The 19,072-nt window shown below is 50.1% G+C and overlaps 6 protein-coding genes across 6 annotated transcripts; 3 read left to right on the top strand and 3 right to left on the bottom strand.

Moving 5' to 3' along the window:
* Window positions 1-3,480: 3,480 nt before the first annotated feature.
* CTHT_0003810 (alpha-1,3-glucanase-like protein) lies at window positions 3,481-4,876 on the top strand (the record flags this gene model as incomplete). Its single annotated transcript, XM_006690863.1, has 2 exons — window positions 3,481-3,573; window positions 3,635-4,876. 2 exons carry the CDS (start codon window positions 3,481-3,483, stop codon window positions 4,874-4,876), a joined length of 1,335 nt encoding a protein of 444 aa, XP_006690926.1.
* Window positions 4,877-5,358: 482 nt separating this feature from the next.
* Window positions 5,359-7,079, bottom strand: CTHT_0003800 (uncharacterized protein; the record flags this gene model as incomplete). Its single annotated transcript, XM_006690862.1, has 2 exons — window positions 5,359-5,963; window positions 6,026-7,079. The coding sequence occupies 2 exons, from the start codon at window positions 7,077-7,079 to the stop codon at window positions 5,359-5,361; spliced, it is 1,659 nt and encodes a 552-aa protein (XP_006690925.1).
* Window positions 7,080-7,399: 320 nt separating this feature from the next.
* Window positions 7,400-8,540, top strand: CTHT_0003790 (uncharacterized protein; the record flags this gene model as incomplete). Its single annotated transcript, XM_006690861.1, has 4 exons — window positions 7,400-7,807; window positions 7,871-8,242; window positions 8,351-8,422; window positions 8,511-8,540. 4 exons carry the CDS (start codon window positions 7,400-7,402, stop codon window positions 8,538-8,540), a joined length of 882 nt encoding a protein of 293 aa, XP_006690924.1.
* Window positions 8,541-10,041: 1,501 nt separating this feature from the next.
* On the bottom strand, window positions 10,042-11,121 carry CTHT_0003780 (uncharacterized protein; the record flags this gene model as incomplete). The annotated part of the gene is made up of 1 exon (XM_006690860.1): window positions 10,042-11,121. The coding sequence occupies one exon, from the start codon at window positions 11,119-11,121 to the stop codon at window positions 10,042-10,044; it is 1,080 nt and encodes a 359-aa protein (XP_006690923.1).
* A 371-nt stretch (window positions 11,122-11,492) lies between these two features.
* CTHT_0003770 (glutamine synthetase-like protein) lies at window positions 11,493-13,249 on the bottom strand (the record flags this gene model as incomplete). Its single annotated transcript, XM_006690859.1, has 9 exons — window positions 11,493-11,511; window positions 11,566-11,834; window positions 11,894-12,048; window positions 12,104-12,297; window positions 12,356-12,672; window positions 12,835-12,871; window positions 12,948-13,003; window positions 13,072-13,104; window positions 13,247-13,249. 9 exons carry the CDS (start codon window positions 13,247-13,249, stop codon window positions 11,493-11,495), a joined length of 1,083 nt encoding a protein of 360 aa, XP_006690922.1.
* Window positions 13,250-17,432: 4,183 nt separating this feature from the next.
* On the top strand, window positions 17,433-18,375 carry CTHT_0003760 (uncharacterized protein; the record flags this gene model as incomplete). Its single annotated transcript, XM_006690858.1, has 2 exons — window positions 17,433-17,541; window positions 17,606-18,375. 2 exons carry the CDS (start codon window positions 17,433-17,435, stop codon window positions 18,373-18,375), a joined length of 879 nt encoding a protein of 292 aa, XP_006690921.1.
* Between the last annotated feature and the right edge of the window lie 697 nt (window positions 18,376-19,072).

The raw sequence follows: 19,072 nt of genomic DNA, 5'->3' as shown, positions 1-19,072 counted from the left end.
TTGCAACAAAGAAATTGAGGCTGATTGCGCAGCTTAGTTGGTCAAAGATGTAGACAGCGGAGAGCGGCTGGTGCTTAAGGTGTTCCATAATCCACGTTCAACAAAGATGGGAGGGGAGCATACTATGCTATTCTTTAAATGGGATCTTACAAAGTTCGGATTTTGCAGACCATTACAACCACATGCGGCACTCCAAGCTTCAAGTATCCGACCTTTTATCATGTAACGCGAAGGCGTCCAGTTCGTCAAGGCCCGAGACATCGGCTTGTCTGGCTAGGGCAAGAAGGGAATGGTCTACGGAAAGTTTAAATTGGCGAATCCGCTTCCTCCCATTGAGTCCATGGAGAAGCTAAGCCCCCAGTTCAAACTGTTGCGCACATGATTGATCAAGTTCTCAGAAAGCTCGAATATTCACACAGCAAGTAGCAAACTCATACAACATGATGATGTCCACTTTGGGAATATATGGGCACATTGGAAGTCCTTCTCTGCTCTTCCAGACTTCTAATTAGGCGAGTAGAGCCAAGCCGGGTTTCCTGAAGATTCGTTGACAATTATGGTGCCTCCAGTACTACCATTGCTCACCCTTGTGAGTTACAGAACTCCCTGGGTCTTTTCATTGAGGGTTGCACAGCTTATGGAACTGGTGAGGCCATGGATGAGCTGAAGAAACTTGTCCGCAACATGAACGGTACTATCTCCAACTGGATGGATATCACCGGCAATCCTTCTCATACTCTTGATCTGAAGCCGATGATCCGTAATGTATGGGAACTTCAAAGCAGGTGCCAGAGCGAATACAGGTATGACGAGACCAGAAGCCAAGACTACATTGCCTACACGACCAAAGGAGGGAGAGAGCCTTTAAATTCAAGAATTTTGGCCTTCTGATCTTCAAGCGGAAGGAGTCCAACGCCTGCACACCCACCATAAAATGTAACAAGAAACATGTTCTGATCTCCCTTTGCAGTCTATGGCATCTTGTCAAAAAGCAGGCAAGCACTGGATCCCTGTCGAACCTTCAAGAGTCACGCACCATGCCTCCGATGAGCAGAACGAGTGGCTTCGATATGAGCCCGAATATTACCTGTAACAAAATGATGCAAAGCCCACTCACCACACGACACCGTCCAGTCGGTACAAGGGTATCACTCCCGAGCACCGCCGCCAACAAAACTGGAGGGCATATGCTCTCCAATGACCTTTTTTAAACGACACACGGTCACCGACACTAAGACATCGACACGCCGACAAGGCTGCCCCAAAGACGCAGCAGCGAATCTATAACAAGAACACCCCCAAGATACTTTCGTCAATCGTTGACCCAAACTTCGCGTCGACACAGCATGAAACACGTCCTTGACTCTCAAAGCCAAACAAGACTAAGTATAACCACTCAAAATCAGAGATCTGTGCCACTGCTCGCGAATTTCATGCGCCAGATGGCCGCCAGAGATCGAATGGCTGTCTTCTCTGGCGGCTTCCCAACGTCCAACCCCCTAGATATTCCGAGACATGGGCATCATCGACGACACTCCTATTCGAGCCTAGGTACCGAGGGCCAGGGATCGCGCGACACAAAGATGACGATGAGCGACGACTGCCTCGCTAATCACGCCACTGACTAAGTGACTTGGTTGCCCACTTACTTCAGATTGGGGCGAACTTGAGAAGGTTTAGAGGATCTAGCAGGCTCTTTATTTTCTTGTTTTATACCAAGTTCAGTAAAGCCATTAGAGGTGTAAGCAAGTAATTCATGCAACGACCAAAACTATTTGTGTGACCACTTGAGTGCCCCTATTCCTAATGGCTTGTCACCTTTGTTCTCTAAAATATACATCTGCATAGAACACATCATGTCACGTATCAATACGCAAACCTGTCAGTGTCCTTCTGGCAATCTCTATAATGAGTGACTTGCACAAAAGTTGTCCAAAAAGCACTAACTAGGCTGGTGTCTCCGGTCGTCCGGGTCTGGGGGTTCAGAGGAAGCGGGCCCCACTTGGACGGGCCGGTCCTTTTTTCCGCCGGGGTGGTGCACGAGATCGAGGTAAACTAGGTAGGGTTGGTTTCGACAACAGGTTCAGAGTTGAGCATTGACCTATGTACGTAGTTACTTAACCCTTTTAATCCTTCATCTCCATACACTTGATTCGTTTTAGAAGCGTTTCTATCATTCTGCATACAGGATTCATAATCACACACTTGTGCCACCTGAAGGCATATAACTTGGAAGAAATTAACGAGCCCCATTGCGGGGGATTGGCGCAGAAGATGGTACCAAGGGCGCACTGGCCTTGTCTGCTGTCACGACCCTAACCCTCAATATTCCAAGACGCAGTGAATCATAAAATCCGTTTTGATACCACAATCAAAGATCAATGACGGATTCCTTGATGATGTGTGGGGTACCTCATAACCCTACATCTCAATTTGATTTTATGATTTATTATTATCGCCACATCATTGTTCCCAGATTCGCATATCCCTATGTTTTGATAACTTATGGGAGAGGCCACATGTGGATTTTTGCCACCATGCAGCATAGTCCTCTCAGCCCTTCTTTTAGCTAAATCATTTAAGCTTGAAGAAAGGCAAAAGGAAAGAAGAGATGCGCGCACACTGAACAGCCTTTGACAGAAACTTGTCAATTGTTTGCAACATTATCTAAAGTTTCTCACTTTTGCACAAACGCAAGGAATGCGCTACGTGAACTTCTTTTCTTGAAATATTAGGCTTAACTCTACTATCAAAGACCCCTTTCACAAGGATATGCTATATAACACGTTATATATCCATTACCGTATGGATAGGACTTTCCTGTAGTGCCAGACTCCCAACAAATGTGTTTCAGCCGTAGCCTGCCGTCTAAGGTCGACAAACAACTCCCGTCTAGTACTTTGAAACGGCCCGATGCATTGGTTCATACCTTCCCGGTTGCAAAATATTTCGTTCACACGACTTGACCGTTCTAATGGAATCAACAGTGATTCCTGGGTTCTGTATACTTCTTCAATATGCGTTGCATCTGTAATTAATTAACAGATTGTAGCTGCCACTTACGTTTAACTGTGACTTTGCTCATTGGCCTACATCAACAATGAAGCCCTGCAACGAACTTTTTCAATAGTCCTATCCGCATATTCCGGTTATTATTAGCAGGGAACACATGCTAGTCCGTTGTGAACTGGATCATATGGCTGTATGCATATATGTAGGAACCTTCTCTCCTACAGCTATATCTTTAGAGATCTGATGAATGGACGTGATGTTTGGTCATAGTGATCATTTTTTATCTTATCCCATGTGCCAGCAGCTACAGTTGTTATATCTTAATGGCAGACTGTGCTGACCAAGTTTCTTTACGTTTCCACAAGCTGGAGATCTGCCATTTGCATCGTTTCTCAGTATCTACCATCAGCAGCTCAACCAGCTACTGATTCGCCACGACCTCAGCAAAACCAACCTGGATCTCATATCATGGGCGGCTTCCGGTTCAAGTTATCAGCATTCTTGCTGATATCTTTTTCTCTGCATATATATGCAATAAAGGAAGTCTTCGCCCATGTTATTGTAAGGCTCTTGCTTCAAAGTCAACCTTTTACGGACATATATCCGGCTGACCCCAATCCAGGTCGGGAACCTCCGAACGTTCAATTTCACGGATTGGGTATCCGACATCCGAATAGCACAATCTTCCAAAATCGACGGATTTGTACTCAACATAGCGGCCCATGACCCATCAAATGAGCATTCCCTCGATCTTGCCTTCGAAGCTGCCTCTGCTGTGGGGAACTTCAAGCTGCTGTTTTCGTTCGACTACCGAGCCCAAGGTCCTTGGTCCCGCGACGCGGTTACTGAGCTTCTTCGAAAATATACCCGGCACCCGGCCTACTTTAAACATGATGGAAAGCGGCCATTCGTCTCCACCTTTGAAGGCGCCGAGTGCGCTGAGGACTGGCCAGCCATCAAAGCCGCCACAAACGCATTTTTTGTGCCAGACTGGAGTTCAGTTAGCGCAGCCCATGCCGTTAAACTAGCTGGGGGTGTCGTGGACGGCCTGTTTAGCTTCAAGGCCTGGCCGTCCGGACGGGAGAACATGACTACCGATATGGATGACACATTCCGCGCTGCATTGGGCGCTAGAAGGGTGTACATGATGCCAGTCAGCCCGTGGTTCTACACGAATTTGCCGGGCTTTGGCGGAAAGAATTGGATGTGGAGGGGCGATGGGCTCTGGGATCGGCGTTGGCGTCAGGTAATTAAGATACAGCCTGACTTCGTACAGATTCTAACCTGGAATGACTTCGGCGAGTCACATTACATCGGACCAATACCGGAGAAGGCCTTAGGGCTCTTTCAAGTGGCGAATGCGCCCATTAACTACGCGCAGGGTGTTACTCATGATGGCTGGAGGAAGTTCTTGCCCTATTACATCGAGGTCTACAAGACAGGCAAAGCTCCACAACAAGTTGACGAAAATGTATATGCCTATTACCGCACGACACCTGCCTATGCATGTCCGAACGGTGGTACATCTGGTGGTAGTGCCGCCCATGGTGAGAGTGTGATGCCGCCGGAGCACTTGGTCGATGACAATGTGTTTTTCTCCACCTTGCTGAACACTGATCACGGAGTCACCATTACCGTGCGTATTGGAGACAACGAGCAAACAGGGGTATTCACGGAGTTTCCTGCAGCAGGACGCGGAACACCTGGAGTGTACACGGGGAGTGTGCCATTTGCGGGTAGAACTGGGGACGTGGTCGTTGCTGTGTTACGAGGCAGTAAAGTCATTTCGAGGATTGGGGGGGGGAAACCGATAGCCAACATTTGCGAAAACGGCACGCAGAATTGGAATGCTGTGGCCATTTAGAACCAAGCGATTGTGTTTCTCACTTTAGATGATTGTCCTACGTCATTGGAGTAGCATTTGTTCACTTCTGTACAATTCTGAGGAGAAAGGCTGTTATATCAGTATTCTTACCTTTGCGTTTAAATGACTTCATTGGATAGTGAGATTGTTCCGGCTACCAGTGCTGTTGCTGTTGATTTACCCCTGAGAGTTGCCGCAGCAACCATTCAGGGGCCTACCAGGACGTGGCCATGGCCGTCCCTGTTCTTTTTTCGTGGATCAAGTTGAACCGCTTCACTTGTAATAAGTAATCTCATGGGGAAGATACAGTCTGGGATCTTCGACCTTAACCCGACGATGCACCTGTCTAAATGTCTGACGAGCTCGGCTCACCGGCTGGTCACTCGAGCCAGTCTAGTCCTCCGCCCCTTATCCAAGCCTGAACACCAATGATGTTAACCTTAACCTAGAGTATAATGCAAACAAAAGATAGACATTTAATATCAATCAGTTCTGTCCTTCTGGGGTCCGGATAGGAATGCCTTAGCCTCTCCTTCACCCTCGGTTTCATCCACTACCCATCTACCTCTCCAACCTCTCCTCCCGTCTGGTTGTACCACCTCCTCCCTGCGCCAACCATACATGTACTTCTGTCCCCATCCTTTAATCGTCCTATCTCGTTCCTTACTTGACAGCCCATCCAACACATCAAACCTTCTGGCCATCCTGGTTTGCGAGATGTATGTCAAGACCGCCGCGATCGTGTTCGGTTTCCTCGGCATGTGGGGCAAGGTTGTCTTGCGCCATGTGATCGCGATACCGGCGAGCTGCGCGATCATGAAAGTAAGGATTATTGCGGACACGATTGCGCAGACGTGATACTCGGTTCGCAGCTGCCCTTCAGGCCGGTAGGGTAGAGCGGCGAGGAAGATAATCAGGATCTCAGCCATTAGGGCTGTAAAAGCAACTGCTGCAGCAGGGAAGTGGCCACGGCGGAGGAAAGGAATAATAGAGCAAATAGGACTGGTATGGCGGGCGAGCAGAATGGTGCGGTGTGGAGAGGATGGGCCTGACGACAGGAGCGAGAATGGTGACATCGCTTGAGTGTCTGCAGTGGGCAAAGTGACGTTAGCCTTGTAGTTGACAGTGAGGAAAGTGAGGTTCACGTACCTTCAAACACTTTTGTCCAATACATTGTGACTATAATGCCCAAAATGCTAAATACGATCCTCATCGCGATTGGATTGTCAGGAAACATCGACTTCGGCTCGTCAATCTTGGCCAGAGCCACCACACAGAGTGCAAGGAGACCAAGGAGGTAAGCCCCAAACAAGATATCGACGATTAGTGTATTGACCTTGAACTTCCCCAGGATCGCCAGCCTTTCTGAGAGAAATGCAGTGAATACACCAAGCTTCGCGAAGAACCCCTGTTTCTGACGCGATGCTTCGATCTCTTCCTGAGACACCGGCATAATGCCATACTTCGTCGTTCCAACCTCCGTAGTAAATGTGCCCAACCTGAACTTGTAGTCCTTCAGAGCTTCTTGAAGCTGCTTCTCTGTAATGTCTGAAGGAAACGAGGCAAACATCCTTTCGACCGCAGGATGTCCTGTCACTGCTACCACCCCGGCGACAGTGGTGGGGTCTGCTGATACCCTTCCAGGCCTCTGGAACCACTTTGCTGCAGCCTGTGCAACTACAAGAACCTGGATCCCAAGCGCCGTGATTACGACATTGTAGGCCCACGGCTTGATGTTCACCTTTGGCTCGCAAGTACCCGGTCCAGTTTCACAATACCCGGTATCAACATATGTTCCAGCAGCAACAAACACAGAGCCCAGATTGGCTGTGATAAGTCCGATATGGGCTGCGCCAAAGTATGCTCCAGCCAACAGTGCCCCCGAAGCCCCATCCCCAAGCATCTGACGTACTGGCTCCCAGGTAATCATTTGATTATAGAACGGATTCATCAGAACCACGAAACCCCTTGCCACGACCATAGGTACATAGTTGCCCACGATGGTGTGCTTGACGTCCCAATCGAGCCAGAGCTTGATGTCAGACTGCGGGCTATCATCACTAGCTGTAGGGAGAGGAGGACCCGTGCTTGAGAAGGCATTTGCTGTGGGCGTCTCTGTTTGGCTGGCAGTTGATGGCGCTTCCGTGGTAGGTGCTGCACTTGAGCTGCGTGAGAGCTCAGAGCTTGCCGGCGGGGCTGGCATTGTAGAAGGTTCTTGACTAGGTGGCTGAGCGGACGTTTGCGCGACAGCAGGCATTTGGGTCAAAGAATTGATAATTCGTCAGGATTTCTGATATTGGAGACTCTCTTGACGTAAGAATATTGGGGATTGTTGGCACTGCGGATGATGGTTCTGTGAGACTTATGAGCGTCATTGTCAAAAAGTCAGTAGAGATCTGTCGATTTGATGTCTCGGAGATTGCTGGAATCATAAAGCTTGGGCCTGATGCTGCAGTGGACAAAAGTGTTGCGGTCTCTAATGAAAAGGAATTTGCGGAAAGCGTCGAAAGTGTGCTCTCACCGATGAAGACTTGGAGGAAGTTTGTTGAGGCTGTGGACTGGGTGAGCATAAGGGTTGAGCTTTCCGCGGAGATGGAGGAAGTAAAGCCTGTTGTCATGGGAGATAATGGAAACATGTTTGAAGGAGCGCGAGAATTGGAAGACACCGTCAAGAATTTTGATTCTGCGGATGAGCTTGAGATCGCCGAAGTGGATGATTCAACAAGTGACGTCAAAGAGTTCATTGATGAAGCAATCATCGAGCTCATGAGGATCGAAGATCTTGTCGAAGATGTATACGATGTGCTGGAAGAGGATAAAGAACTCGTTGATGACTGTGATGAAGTTGCAGGCAACGATTGGGTGAATACTGAGGTTTCAGTAGAGGTTTCAGTAAAGGTCTGCGACTCGCTAGATGTGCTCCCAACTGAGGTAGGAAACAGAATTGAGGCTGTTATTTCTGTGCTGATACTAAGTGATGTAAATGTTTGAGAGATGACAGTTATTGTAGACGATATTGAGGACGTGGCGGAAAAGATCTGGGATGTGGAAGATGACAAGGTCTCTGTCGATGTCATTGACACAACAGATGAATTGCTCGTTGTGTCGCTAGAGGTTGACCAGACAAAAGAGCTGGAGTTGCTGGAGTGGGAAGAAGGTAGCAGCGTCGAGCTCGTAACGATAGATGGAACAAAGGTTGGGGTGAAAAGGTTCGAAGGGGACACGCTGGATGTTAAGGACCATGTTGTTGAGATAGTTGTGGACGTGCTTGACGGGACAAGAGACGTCGATGAATTGGTAGCGCTGAATGGTTTGGTAGTAGTTGAGCTGATTCTGTGCAAGGAGGTTATTGGAATAGATGTCGAAGTAGCAGGGCAGTTGGGAATCGTATAGAGACTGGTAAAACAGACTTGCTGGCGCTTCTGTATCTCTCTTTCCTTGATAATTTGACAACTAACTGTGCTTGTAATACAGGGATCTGGTACTGAAGAGATTGACGGTGGTGGTGTTATGGATACTGAGAGAGTTTTTGTGGCAGAACCGGAGGTACTGCAGTTAGGGATTGGAATTGAACTAGTCCAACAGACTTGCTGACGCTCTTGCAAACCCCTTGCTATAAAATCGCAAATCACAGTGCTTGTCATGCAAGATTGATGCCCTCTAGAGGTAGAGGATGTGGGACGTGTGATGGGGATTGATGAAGTCGACGCAGTTGTGACCGGTATGGAGGGGGTGCAGCCAGAGATTGAGAAGGTGGATGTATAACATACCAGTTGCCGAGCTTGTAGGTCTCTGCCTTTTAAGATTCGCTGACAGTCCACTGTGGTTGTCTTGCAATCCGCAGGATGTTTGAAAGATATCGGCGGCAATGGAGGTGGAGTTATTGTGGTGGAGGTCGTCAAGGTTACAGGAGGAACCGATGGAGGATCAAGGCAAACTGTTGTGACAGACACGCTTGTAAAGCATACCAAATTTCGGTCATGGAGGTCTCTTGCTACTTCTTTGCACCAAGAGATAGTCGTGGGTATCCAACGGCACAACAATGGGGCTGAACCAATAACTGATATAGGAAGCCCGAAAGTCAATTGGCGCCTTTCTTTCAGTTCATCGTAGGTATGAGTAGGACGAGCTTCAACTGTCGCAGTAACCGACAAGCCTGTTGTCTTGTCCCCTCGTTGCTTCAACGTCACTGTTGTCTGTGGAAGTGAAGATGGCTCGGAACCATATGGAGGTGTACTTCGAAGCCATATGACGACGCCGAGGAGAGCAAGTGTAATGATCAGAACCACTAGCATTCCGTATATGCGGGAGAGTAATGGTCTTGGAGTTGGATTTCCCTTTTCTGATTGTTGTTAGCAACGTGAAGCAGCGTTTCATCATAGAATAATGACTTTACGTACTCGACACATCTACCCCCTTTAAGCGTTGCCAACGCACTGATTTTCTATTCGAAGGAGGAGCCATGATGAGAGTTATATTGGAGCATGGAAGAGCAAATTTAAAATGTGGCAGTGATGGCAGCAGTCCTCGGAAGGTCGTAGCGAAAGAGAATCAAACAAACCTGGTCGCGATCCAAAGCAATATAAAGACGATTGTTGAACAGTTGAAGAAAGCGAAAACATGTGGATATCGATCCCTCTCTATTCTCCCCAGCAAGAAGTAGAAGAGGCCCTTGAACTGCCCTCAGGCTAGAGCAACCCGATGAATATGCGACGCCCTGGCCAACCTCATTTCATATCCTCCCAGCCTTCTCCAACCAGGAATGTGTGGCAAGCGGGCTATGTCCCAGGATTTCAAATCATCAGAATACTTTGTAGCAAGCAAAGCTACTTGGCATTGCTGCATTTGGCGTTTTGTGCGGTTCCAGGTGGCCATCGGGATACTGTTCTGGTGGAGTGCGGCTGACAAGGACTTCCGGCAACCAAGACTCGATCTTCTACGCATCAGCGAGACAGCAACCGCCCGCATGTGGAGGATGGTCAAGATTTTCTCTCCAGCCCTAGGGCAAGGACCAATCCGAATTCTTTGCCTGTGTCCGCTCCGAAGGCGATGCGAGTTCGCCTAATGCAAGTCTTCAACTCAAGGAGTTAGATTCCAGGGACTGGAGTGAATCGGAGGTTAACGCATCAGCGTTTTGAGTCACTGGTCAGCCCTATGAAGCCACATCAAGCCAGAGGGGCGCCATGCTGCCCGCTGCCCCCCTCCTTGTCGTCCCTCTTTGTGTAAACGCCAACCGACACAGCATGATAGCCCAATCGGCCAATTCTCCTCGTTAACTCGCTCTTCCACTCCTCTCCTTTAGCAACTTTCTCAACCGCCCTCTCAAACGTGTACTCCGGCCTCCATCCCAACTCCCTTATAGCCCTAGATGAATCATACACCCTATCGATCCTTCTCAAAAACTTCCACCTTTTCAAATCAAACACCTCCCCAACCTTAACCCCCACCCCAACCCTCAACCCCCTGAGCACCCCCTCCGCATCCTTACTGAGAGCATCCAAGTCCTCCCTCCCAAACGGCGTCGGTGCGCTTACGATAAACTTTCCCCACCTGATCGTGCCCTCAGCACACCTCTCCATCGCGCAAACACACGCGCTCACTACATCCGCCACATCAACCCGCCTGTACGCCAGCTCCAGCACCTTCAGGTTCTCTTCATCCGGTACCTCAGCCCTGCGAGCCTCGTCATCATCTTCTTCGGGGAAGAACCGACTGGTGCGCAGCACAACGGTCGGTAGGCCCTTCTCCTTGGCAATGAGCTGGCATAGGTCCTCTGCGGTAGACTTAGTCAGGCCGTAGATGTTTTTGTGGGACGTGGTTGGGGTGTCGTCGTTGATCCAGGCCGCGGGACTACCTTCGGGAGGGCTGAGAGATGTACCGAAAGCCGAGGTTGTGGAGATATAAATGAAGGACTTAACAGGGGAAGAGGGATTGGGAGAGGATGAAGCTACCTCCAGCAAAGCTAGTGTGCCAGCGATGTTGGTCTGGACGAACTCGGCTTTGGAGTGAGAGCAGATATGGGGCTTGTGCAGAGTAGCCGCGTGTATGACGTGGGCGATATTGTAAGATGAGAAAACGTTGGAGAGGAAGCTGGGGTCCGTGATGGAGCCTATATGAGTAGTTGTGTTGCTGGAGTTGATATCGATACCGATCGGGTTATAGCCCAGCTCGGGGAGAGATAACATCAGGGCCTTGCCCAGATGTCCAGAGGAGCCAGTAACCAACACAGCAGGCTTCATCGACATGGCGTTTCGGTTTCCGTGAGCCCATACAATAATGTCGAGAGTTGTTTTCCTTTTATCCTCCAAAGGTTTAGGTGAGTCATGCCGACAGAACGTCCGGCAGTGGGGATGTCTCCCAGCAATGCAACCTTCTTTTTTGGGAATATAACATAGCTGGAAGGGCTGGTCAACATCACATTCGGATACTATATCACTCAGGATCTTTGTCATAATTGTTATATTGATGGGAGGCTCCGGTCCACCATCCCTGGTCATCACAAAACCCAAAACAAACGCAAGCCTCGCTACCGGGGTAACCTGATACCAAGTACTAAGTATAGTGAACAAGAATAATCCCTTTACCAAAACACATCCAAGCCAAAACCAAAGGGTATTTAAACAGCGCCGAAGATACTAGGTCAATGTTAGTCTCGTCGACGATGATTCTACGTCAGGATTCCGACTTACGTCTCCATGATGATACCAGTGATTTGGTAGGGGTCGGCGTTGGACGCCGGCCGGCGGTCCTCGAAGTAGCCGTAGCCCTTGGCAGCGACCTCACGCGGGATACGGATCGAAGAGCCACGGTTGGCAACGCCGTAGGTGAATTGGTCGATGCGGCCAGTCTCGTGCTTGCCGGTGAGGCGCTTCTCGTTCTCCTCGCCGTAGACAGCAATGTGCTCGGCGTGGCGAGTGCCAAGCTTCTGAATGGCAGCCTCAATGGCCTTCATGCCATTCTACAAAGAAAGTCAGACACTGCCTATTGATATTGGTCCAGAGTTAGGGAAGTAATTACCTCGGGGTCACGCATCTCCTTGGTTGAGAAGTTGGTGTGGAGACCAGCGCCATTCCAGTCGCCAGGGATTGGCTTAGGGTGAACAGAGATCTTGACGCCGAACTCCTCAGCAATGCGGTGCAGCAGGTAACGAGCAACCCAGAGTTGATCGCCCACTATTAATGGTTAGTTTCTGTGAAACATTGCAGGACCTAGCTGGGTTTGGCTTACTCTCAATGCCCACGCAAGGGCCGACCTGGAACTCCCACTGGGCGGGCATGACCTCAGCGTTAATACCGGAGATCTTGATGCCGGCATACAGGCAAGCACGGTAGTGAGCCTCAACAATATCGCGCTGCACAACCTTGCCGGCACCGACACCGCAGTAGTAGGGGCCCTGAGGAGCGGGGTAGCCATTCGGCGGCCTGTGAAGGAGCTGTTAATGGCTATTTAGAGTAATAAAAGACGCAGAGAACCGCTTACCAGCCATATGGACGATCGTTCAGGTCGAGCATAGTGTACTCCTGCTCCAGACCGAACCACGGCTCATGCTCGGCATGAGCCTCCATGAGCTTGACGGTCTCGTGGCGGTGGTTATACTTGTTGGGAGTGCCATCAGCATCCCAGCATTCAGCGAGGACAAGGATATTCTTGCCCCGACGGAACGGGTCCGGAAAGACGGCGACGGGCTTCAGGTAGACATCAGAGTTGTCACCAGGAGCCTGCCCAGTCGACGAGCCGTCGAAGTTCCAGGTAGGGAGGTCCTCAGGCTTGTAACCGCCCTCCTTCTCAGGTAGGGTCTGTCGAGGTGGAGTACGTCAGTCTCAGCTCATCACCCATGGGGCTGGGAGCAGGGTTGATGTGATTGTGGGCTGTGGATTGTGGAATGAGAACAGTGAATTCGCCAATTGGCGCTGACGATAAAGATCGGACGAAATTGCGGGATGTTGGAGCTCACTCACCCTCGCCTTGGAGCGGGTCTGGCCCTCAGAGTCGATCCTGAGCAACGTCGTCAGTCATTGCTCTCATCTCCTTTTTCATCCCATCCCATCTCTTTGTAGCAGGGCAGACGAACCAGATGTACTCGGCGATAATCTTGCCGTTCTGGTCGAGGTCCAGGTACTTCTGGAGCTGCTCGGGGAGTTAGTGCATGCTGCTGGTGACAAACACGTCGATTGATGAATATGGGATGTCCCTACGTTGGGGGCGTTCGAGGTGAAGCTCGAGGAAGCCTGCGTCACAACGCCTGTCAGTATACCAAAAACCACGCGCAATGGGTTTGTGTCGACTGCTGAGGAGGGGGGGGTTCAAGGGGAGGGACAGGGATGAGCACTCAGCAGTACTCGGCAAGCAGGCTGACAGTGGGGTACGCACCATTGTTGCTGCTGTCTGGTCCCTGGGACTCGGAGACGGGTGCAAGACTGGTTGAGTACGAATACTAGGTGCTGAATCCGACCTGGAGGTGGACGAGCAAGAAGCAGACTGTTGTTAATGGACGAGAGAAGTTGACGGTGACACTTGGAGCAGAGAGGGCGCTGCGGTCGAGGAGGGTTCGCGGCCTTTTTAGACCTGTGACCGATAGCGGCGTAGGAGCAGGCGAGATACGGCCATCGCTCCTTATCTTAAGCCGTCGACTTGGGACGAACAGGAGCTGATACAACAATACATTGATACAAAACGATTTCTCAGAAACCACGAGGCCAGAAGCGTCGAACATGCCAAAACGGTGCCGTGGTCCACCTCTGCCAGGCCTGCCCACTCCAACGCAGGTGCGCTGCCCACAGCCCCGCGGGGCCCGCGCGGGGGCGACACAGCCTTATCGGCGGTCTCCTATTGGTTCATTGCCATGCTTTATTCACAGAATGCAGACGGAAGATGCACGAACGACCGCAGCACTCCGCTGCTCTCCGGCTCCCAGATCGGCTCGCAGCGCTCGCCAGCCGCTCGCCAGCCGGTCACCTCGTGCCCAGCAAGGCAACGCAAGGCCCAGAATTTGCCTGCGCCAGATCTATCCATATGGGATCAGCAGGGGTTTGCCATCGCCGGCCCTTAGCGAACCCGAGCCAGTGGTCTGCCTGCGACCAGTCTGGAGCTCCTTGTGATACTGTTCTCCAAACGCCATCAAGTAAGCGGCCTGCTTATCGCGGCCTGCTGAAACATCGCAGGCCTACCACTGTTTTCCTTCCTGCAGGCCGGCGCCGTCCACAACGGCCGCCTTTTTCCGAGCAAATCGCATGCGTCCAAATGGTCAGAAACCTTCCTGCGGGAAAAAGCGTCAGCAACGGTGATGAGCGGTGACATCGAGACCGCAAAATGCGATCCAGAAATCATTATATAAAAAAACACTGACCACAGGTTCTCAGCCCCGGATCTGTCGCCACTATTACCCGTCGGTGTGCTACCCATCCAGAGCAGCCCCAGACGCCGCTCATCTGGATCTAAACACCAGACATTCAAATGCCGCCCGGGACCCCCAACCACTGCAACCAGGAGTTGATTCAGCTCGATGCGCCCTCCCGTTTCCCAGCAATGGCTATTGTGATAGAGTTTCCCTTCCGATCCTAGAGCGTCTCTCACCTGGCACCATACCCAACTACTTCTATTGACCCCCAAGGCAAATATCCAAAAACAGCCCGCGTCCCCCGCCGGGAGGGATTTTCTGCCCCGCGACAGCTCCATCATCCCAACCTTTCAACTGACCACCGCTTCAGCTCCCACAGCCATAGTTTGCTCGGTTGCTTGTCACCCGCTCAGTTCTGTTCCTCCACGTTGTGTTCACTTGCTTCGTCCATATGACACTGAACATGCCCCTCACACAGTGTTTTGGGCCAGGTTACCCGAACGGGGGGATTTGGTGCGGCCCCGGTCATGGCAGCAGTCAACGAAATTTGTCATCGGTTTCACAGTTACACCCTACATGCAACATGGCCCCTCCATTAGGAGTCACTCTCCGCCCTGCTGGGTCTCAAACAACATACCGTATCTGTGATTGTTCGTCACCATCAAAATCGTTCAACATGACGTTCAATCGCCGTCTGCGACTTGATTGGGAAACTGCTCATCATTTACCGCGTTGAACTACTTTTCTATCAAGAAGCATGTAGATGACTTGTGACTGCCAAGTCATCTTGATAAGTTATCCAAAAATCTGCCTAGAAGTCATGACTCCAGTGACTGTTCTCACAGCAACACGCGAGATCAAGACCCCACTACCCAGATCTAAGCAACGACCTCAGGGGCAGATTCTGTCATTATGCATATAAACCATCGCATTGGTACCGTACCCGAGTGGCTGGAACTTCAGCTATGTCATCGGATGGCTCGGAGCGAAATCCCTAGCCCTTTCCTATTCGACTGGATGGAGTGCTGGTAGAAGTGTCTTTGGGTGATAAACTTCAGGGCTCATGGCCCTCATCTCCATGATGGGCCGTTACTGTCCTGACGCTTGAGTTAAGTGTTTGCTTGCTCGGCAGTCATAGACAACGTAGACTAGTGAGCGCCTAGGGATCTGATAAGCATTGTGGATTGGATGAGTGTCATTTGAAGGGTGTGCCAATGACGACATCCAGTCCGACCGTCCTCGGCGGACTTAAGTTGACTTGTTTGCTCTGGACGAAAGAAAGCGAGTAACAGGGAGAAATACGGTGCACCTGCATGCTTTAAAGCCTGGCTTGAGGGATGGAACATCATAACAGAGCCATCTACCCCAGCTGATAACACCAAGTCTATCCGTGCGCTGGGTTGAACTCGAGTGGAATGAATCGGAAAATGCCTGCTGAGACGACCTCAGCTCGTGGTGTGGTGATAGAACATCCATCCAGCCGCAAGACGAGTCAACTCAGCCACAAGAGATAGGAAGTGGGAATTCAGCCATTGGCTCTCAATCTCTGAATTCGTGGAGAATCCCCATATCCACATACAGACAGCTAGGCCACTAGTTTGATAGCCGATGATCCGTGGAGACATCTCGCGATTCTCAGAGATGGTATGACTTCCCAAGTTGTCGCGGCCTTTGTTGAGAGAAGACATGATGGATAGCTCGCGGTCCTAATACCAAAACAGATAGTCATCTGTCAAACTTACTAAAGTCATGTTCGTGTACAAGACCCTCTTACGATGGACAGATACACTTCAAAAGAAATCTCACCTGTATTAACCTAGGGATGGTGAGGATTGTGCACTTCCAAAAAAGGTTATCATTTTCAGCTAAGGTTGTTTTGCCTTTGACGATATGGAATGTTAAGTAGGCACTCTGAAGAGTAAACTCTTACCACTCGAGTCAGCAACAAGCTTTCATGATCCTAGGAGCTCTATGAAAGAATGTTGGCATCCATAAAATTCGAAAGACCTCTCAAGATCCAAAAATTCCTTGTTGGGCCTCTACAGCTCGGTCAACACCAAACTTATGATTCCCATAGAAGCATGTAACAACAGATCACATTCTATTCAGAGTTCACTTCTGGCAATAGTCAACAAACGTCGTCAACTGGGCTAGGGTCCAGAACGGCGATCCAATGTCTCTGTGAAACGATTGAGTCTACTAACTGTAGAGAGAGGGTGAAAAGGCCACAAGAAGCTTATCATTCTAGGCAGATCTGCACTTTTATCTCGCAATTTGCGATGCCCCTCACCTGAAGTTGTAACCCCTCCTTTTTGAGAAGCCTCGCCCCCACTTCCACCTCTGCTCCACAAGCCCAGGGCTTCAGCTGTCCTAGGCACCACCCGTAGTCGCATCCGATCCTCGTCCCCTGGCTCAAAGTGCCCGCCGAAAGCCAACATGACGTCAGCAAAGACGTTTCGATATTGTGTATTTCCAAAACTCCCCGAGCAAACGGGTGACTTCGCAGTCGGAAGGGCCCGAACGGAGCATTGATCAGGAGTTTCAGAATGGCATTTTCGCATAGTCGTTAGCACGAAAAATGCGACTTTGAAGACAACGGAAATGTGGCATGGTCGAAAGAAGACGGAAGTTACCTAACACGCGGCATCATTTGAATTTTTTGGTGCCGGTCGGGGAGAATAGGAAGATGGGCTGAGCAGCCTGCCAATCTACTTTCATGCAAAAGTCAGCCCGTTGCAAGGTGGAGGAAGCGGCTGGTCGGCCATGCGGCCATGGGGAAAACCGGTTTTGCCTCTTTCCCGATGCGGCTGCGCCAACATGCTTTCAGCCAATCACAGATGCAGGCGCGGGCCCGGCTCGGGATGGTTCGATCTTGTTCCCGGATCAGGCCACCACCACTTCATTTGTCACGCTCACACCATGCTACTGCCATCACGTCGACCAGACACCATCTTGACAATCCTTCAAAAAGTCTAAAAAATCCTCTGTCTCTCGCCATGAATTCCATGATTCCCATGATTCCCATTTGATCTATTTCTAGTTTGGCCTTTTAGGCGTTGGTTCAAAAAGCCCCTCGCACCCTGAACCCCGCCGTCCGAGTCTGCCCCACCCAAACTTCTCGTGCTTCCAGCTCCTGCGTCTTTTACCTTCGACACTCGATAAACCCTCCTTCTCAGCAAGCAAAAAAAAAAAAATAATCAAAAAACACAATAAGTCAAGATGTCGACGGCAAGGACACGGCCGATGCAGCACGTCGACCGCAAGGAGCTCTACACCAACTTGGAGGCACGCATTCGCTACCTGCACTCTTTCCTTGATTTTGGGACCAGTAAGTCAGCCCGTCTTTTGGACCCCACCAAGTCTTAACAAAAGGCTAATCAGGACACCTCCAGACGACATTGAAGCTCTCAAGAGCGGCGCCAAGTACATCCAGGCGCTGATTCCCGCTGTGGTCAATATTGTATACCGCAAGCTTTTGCAGTATGATATTACCGCGCGCGCCTTCACGACCCGGAGCACGGCCTTCGAGGGACCTGTTGACGAGCAGCCCGACGAGTCCTCTCCCCAGATTCTGCACCGCAAGTCGTTCCTCCGCGCCTATCTTAAGAAGCTGTGCTCGGACCCGACTCAGATGGAGTTTTGGGAGTACCTTGACAAAGTTGGCATGATGCATACCGGTATTGGTCGCGCACACCCGCTGCATATCGAATATATTCATGTTGGTGCTACTCTGGCAGTTATTCAGGACGTGTTGACCGAGGCTATTTTGTCGCACCCGCGTCTCCACATCGCCCGCAAGATTGCCATCATTAAGGCCCTTGGCAAGGTCATCTGGATCCAGAACGACCTCTTTGCCAAGTGGTATGTCCACGACGGCGAAGAGTACACCGAGGGAGTGGACTATGAGGCGATTGTTGAGAAGGAGGGTTATCTGCATGGCAAGAAGGTCCTATCTCCCGAGGAGGAGTTGAGCCTCTCGGAGAGCAGCAGTAGTGACGACACGGCCACTGGTTGCCCAGGCCAGAGAGCTGCCGCTGCTGGCAGCGTCTGCCCTTTTAGTGGTTTATCGACATCTATGGCTGGGCTTAAAGTTCAGGAGAACGGGGATAAGGCCAACGGAGAGAATGCGTCAAAGGCTGATGGTGCTGTGAATGGCCAGTAGATTGACTCGGGTTAAAATGGGTTTGAGGTTTCAAAGAACGGTTGGGTGGTCAGCATTTGTGTCATTCTCTGTACAGCACACACCGGGTTTATTGGGAGTCGGATGGGTCAAGGACTTGTGCATCTACTGACGGTTTGTTTGTCATTTGTAAGATTTCATCAAGAAGGTCGAGCATAAGCTAGAAGCGCTGTTTTGCCAAAGAATTTGAAGAGATTTCGGGACTTTTAAATATCAAAATTCCAATCTTTGGGCTATGCTTAGCCCTTGGTTAGCCCTGCTTCGTAATCGGAGAGCCATAAATATATTGTGGTGCAACTAACAAATGGTGGTAAGGAAACGAAAAACTAGGGACAGCACAATGGAGAAGTCCAAACAGGAAAAAGAGTTGGGTGGAGAAAAGAATAATACCTATCTAGTTTCCAATATGCGTTGGGAAAGGATGATATGCAAGTAATGTGCACCTTATTTACAGGTTCATATCTACCTAGCGACAAGAATTTTGGTTGGATGATTCAACTTTTGACTTACGCACGTACTTGCCATTCATCCAACACACTTTTAATGCCATCAATTCACACAGCGAGGAAATCGATGCATCATAGGTAGGTATTGATTTGATTGATCTATTCAGAATGAAGCTTCAATTGACAGGGGGGAATTTATCGTTGTGAACTCGGATTCAGCAACGGACCCTAGT

Source organism: Thermochaetoides thermophila (assembly GCF_000221225.1).
Source record: "Thermochaetoides thermophila DSM 1495 unplaced genomic scaffold scf7180000011806, whole genome shotgun sequence".
NCBI classification, from domain to species: domain Eukaryota; kingdom Fungi; phylum Ascomycota; class Sordariomycetes; order Sordariales; family Chaetomiaceae; genus Thermochaetoides; species Thermochaetoides thermophila.
Note: the sequence above shows the minus strand (reverse complement) of the source record. Positions and strands in the feature narration are given on the sequence as shown.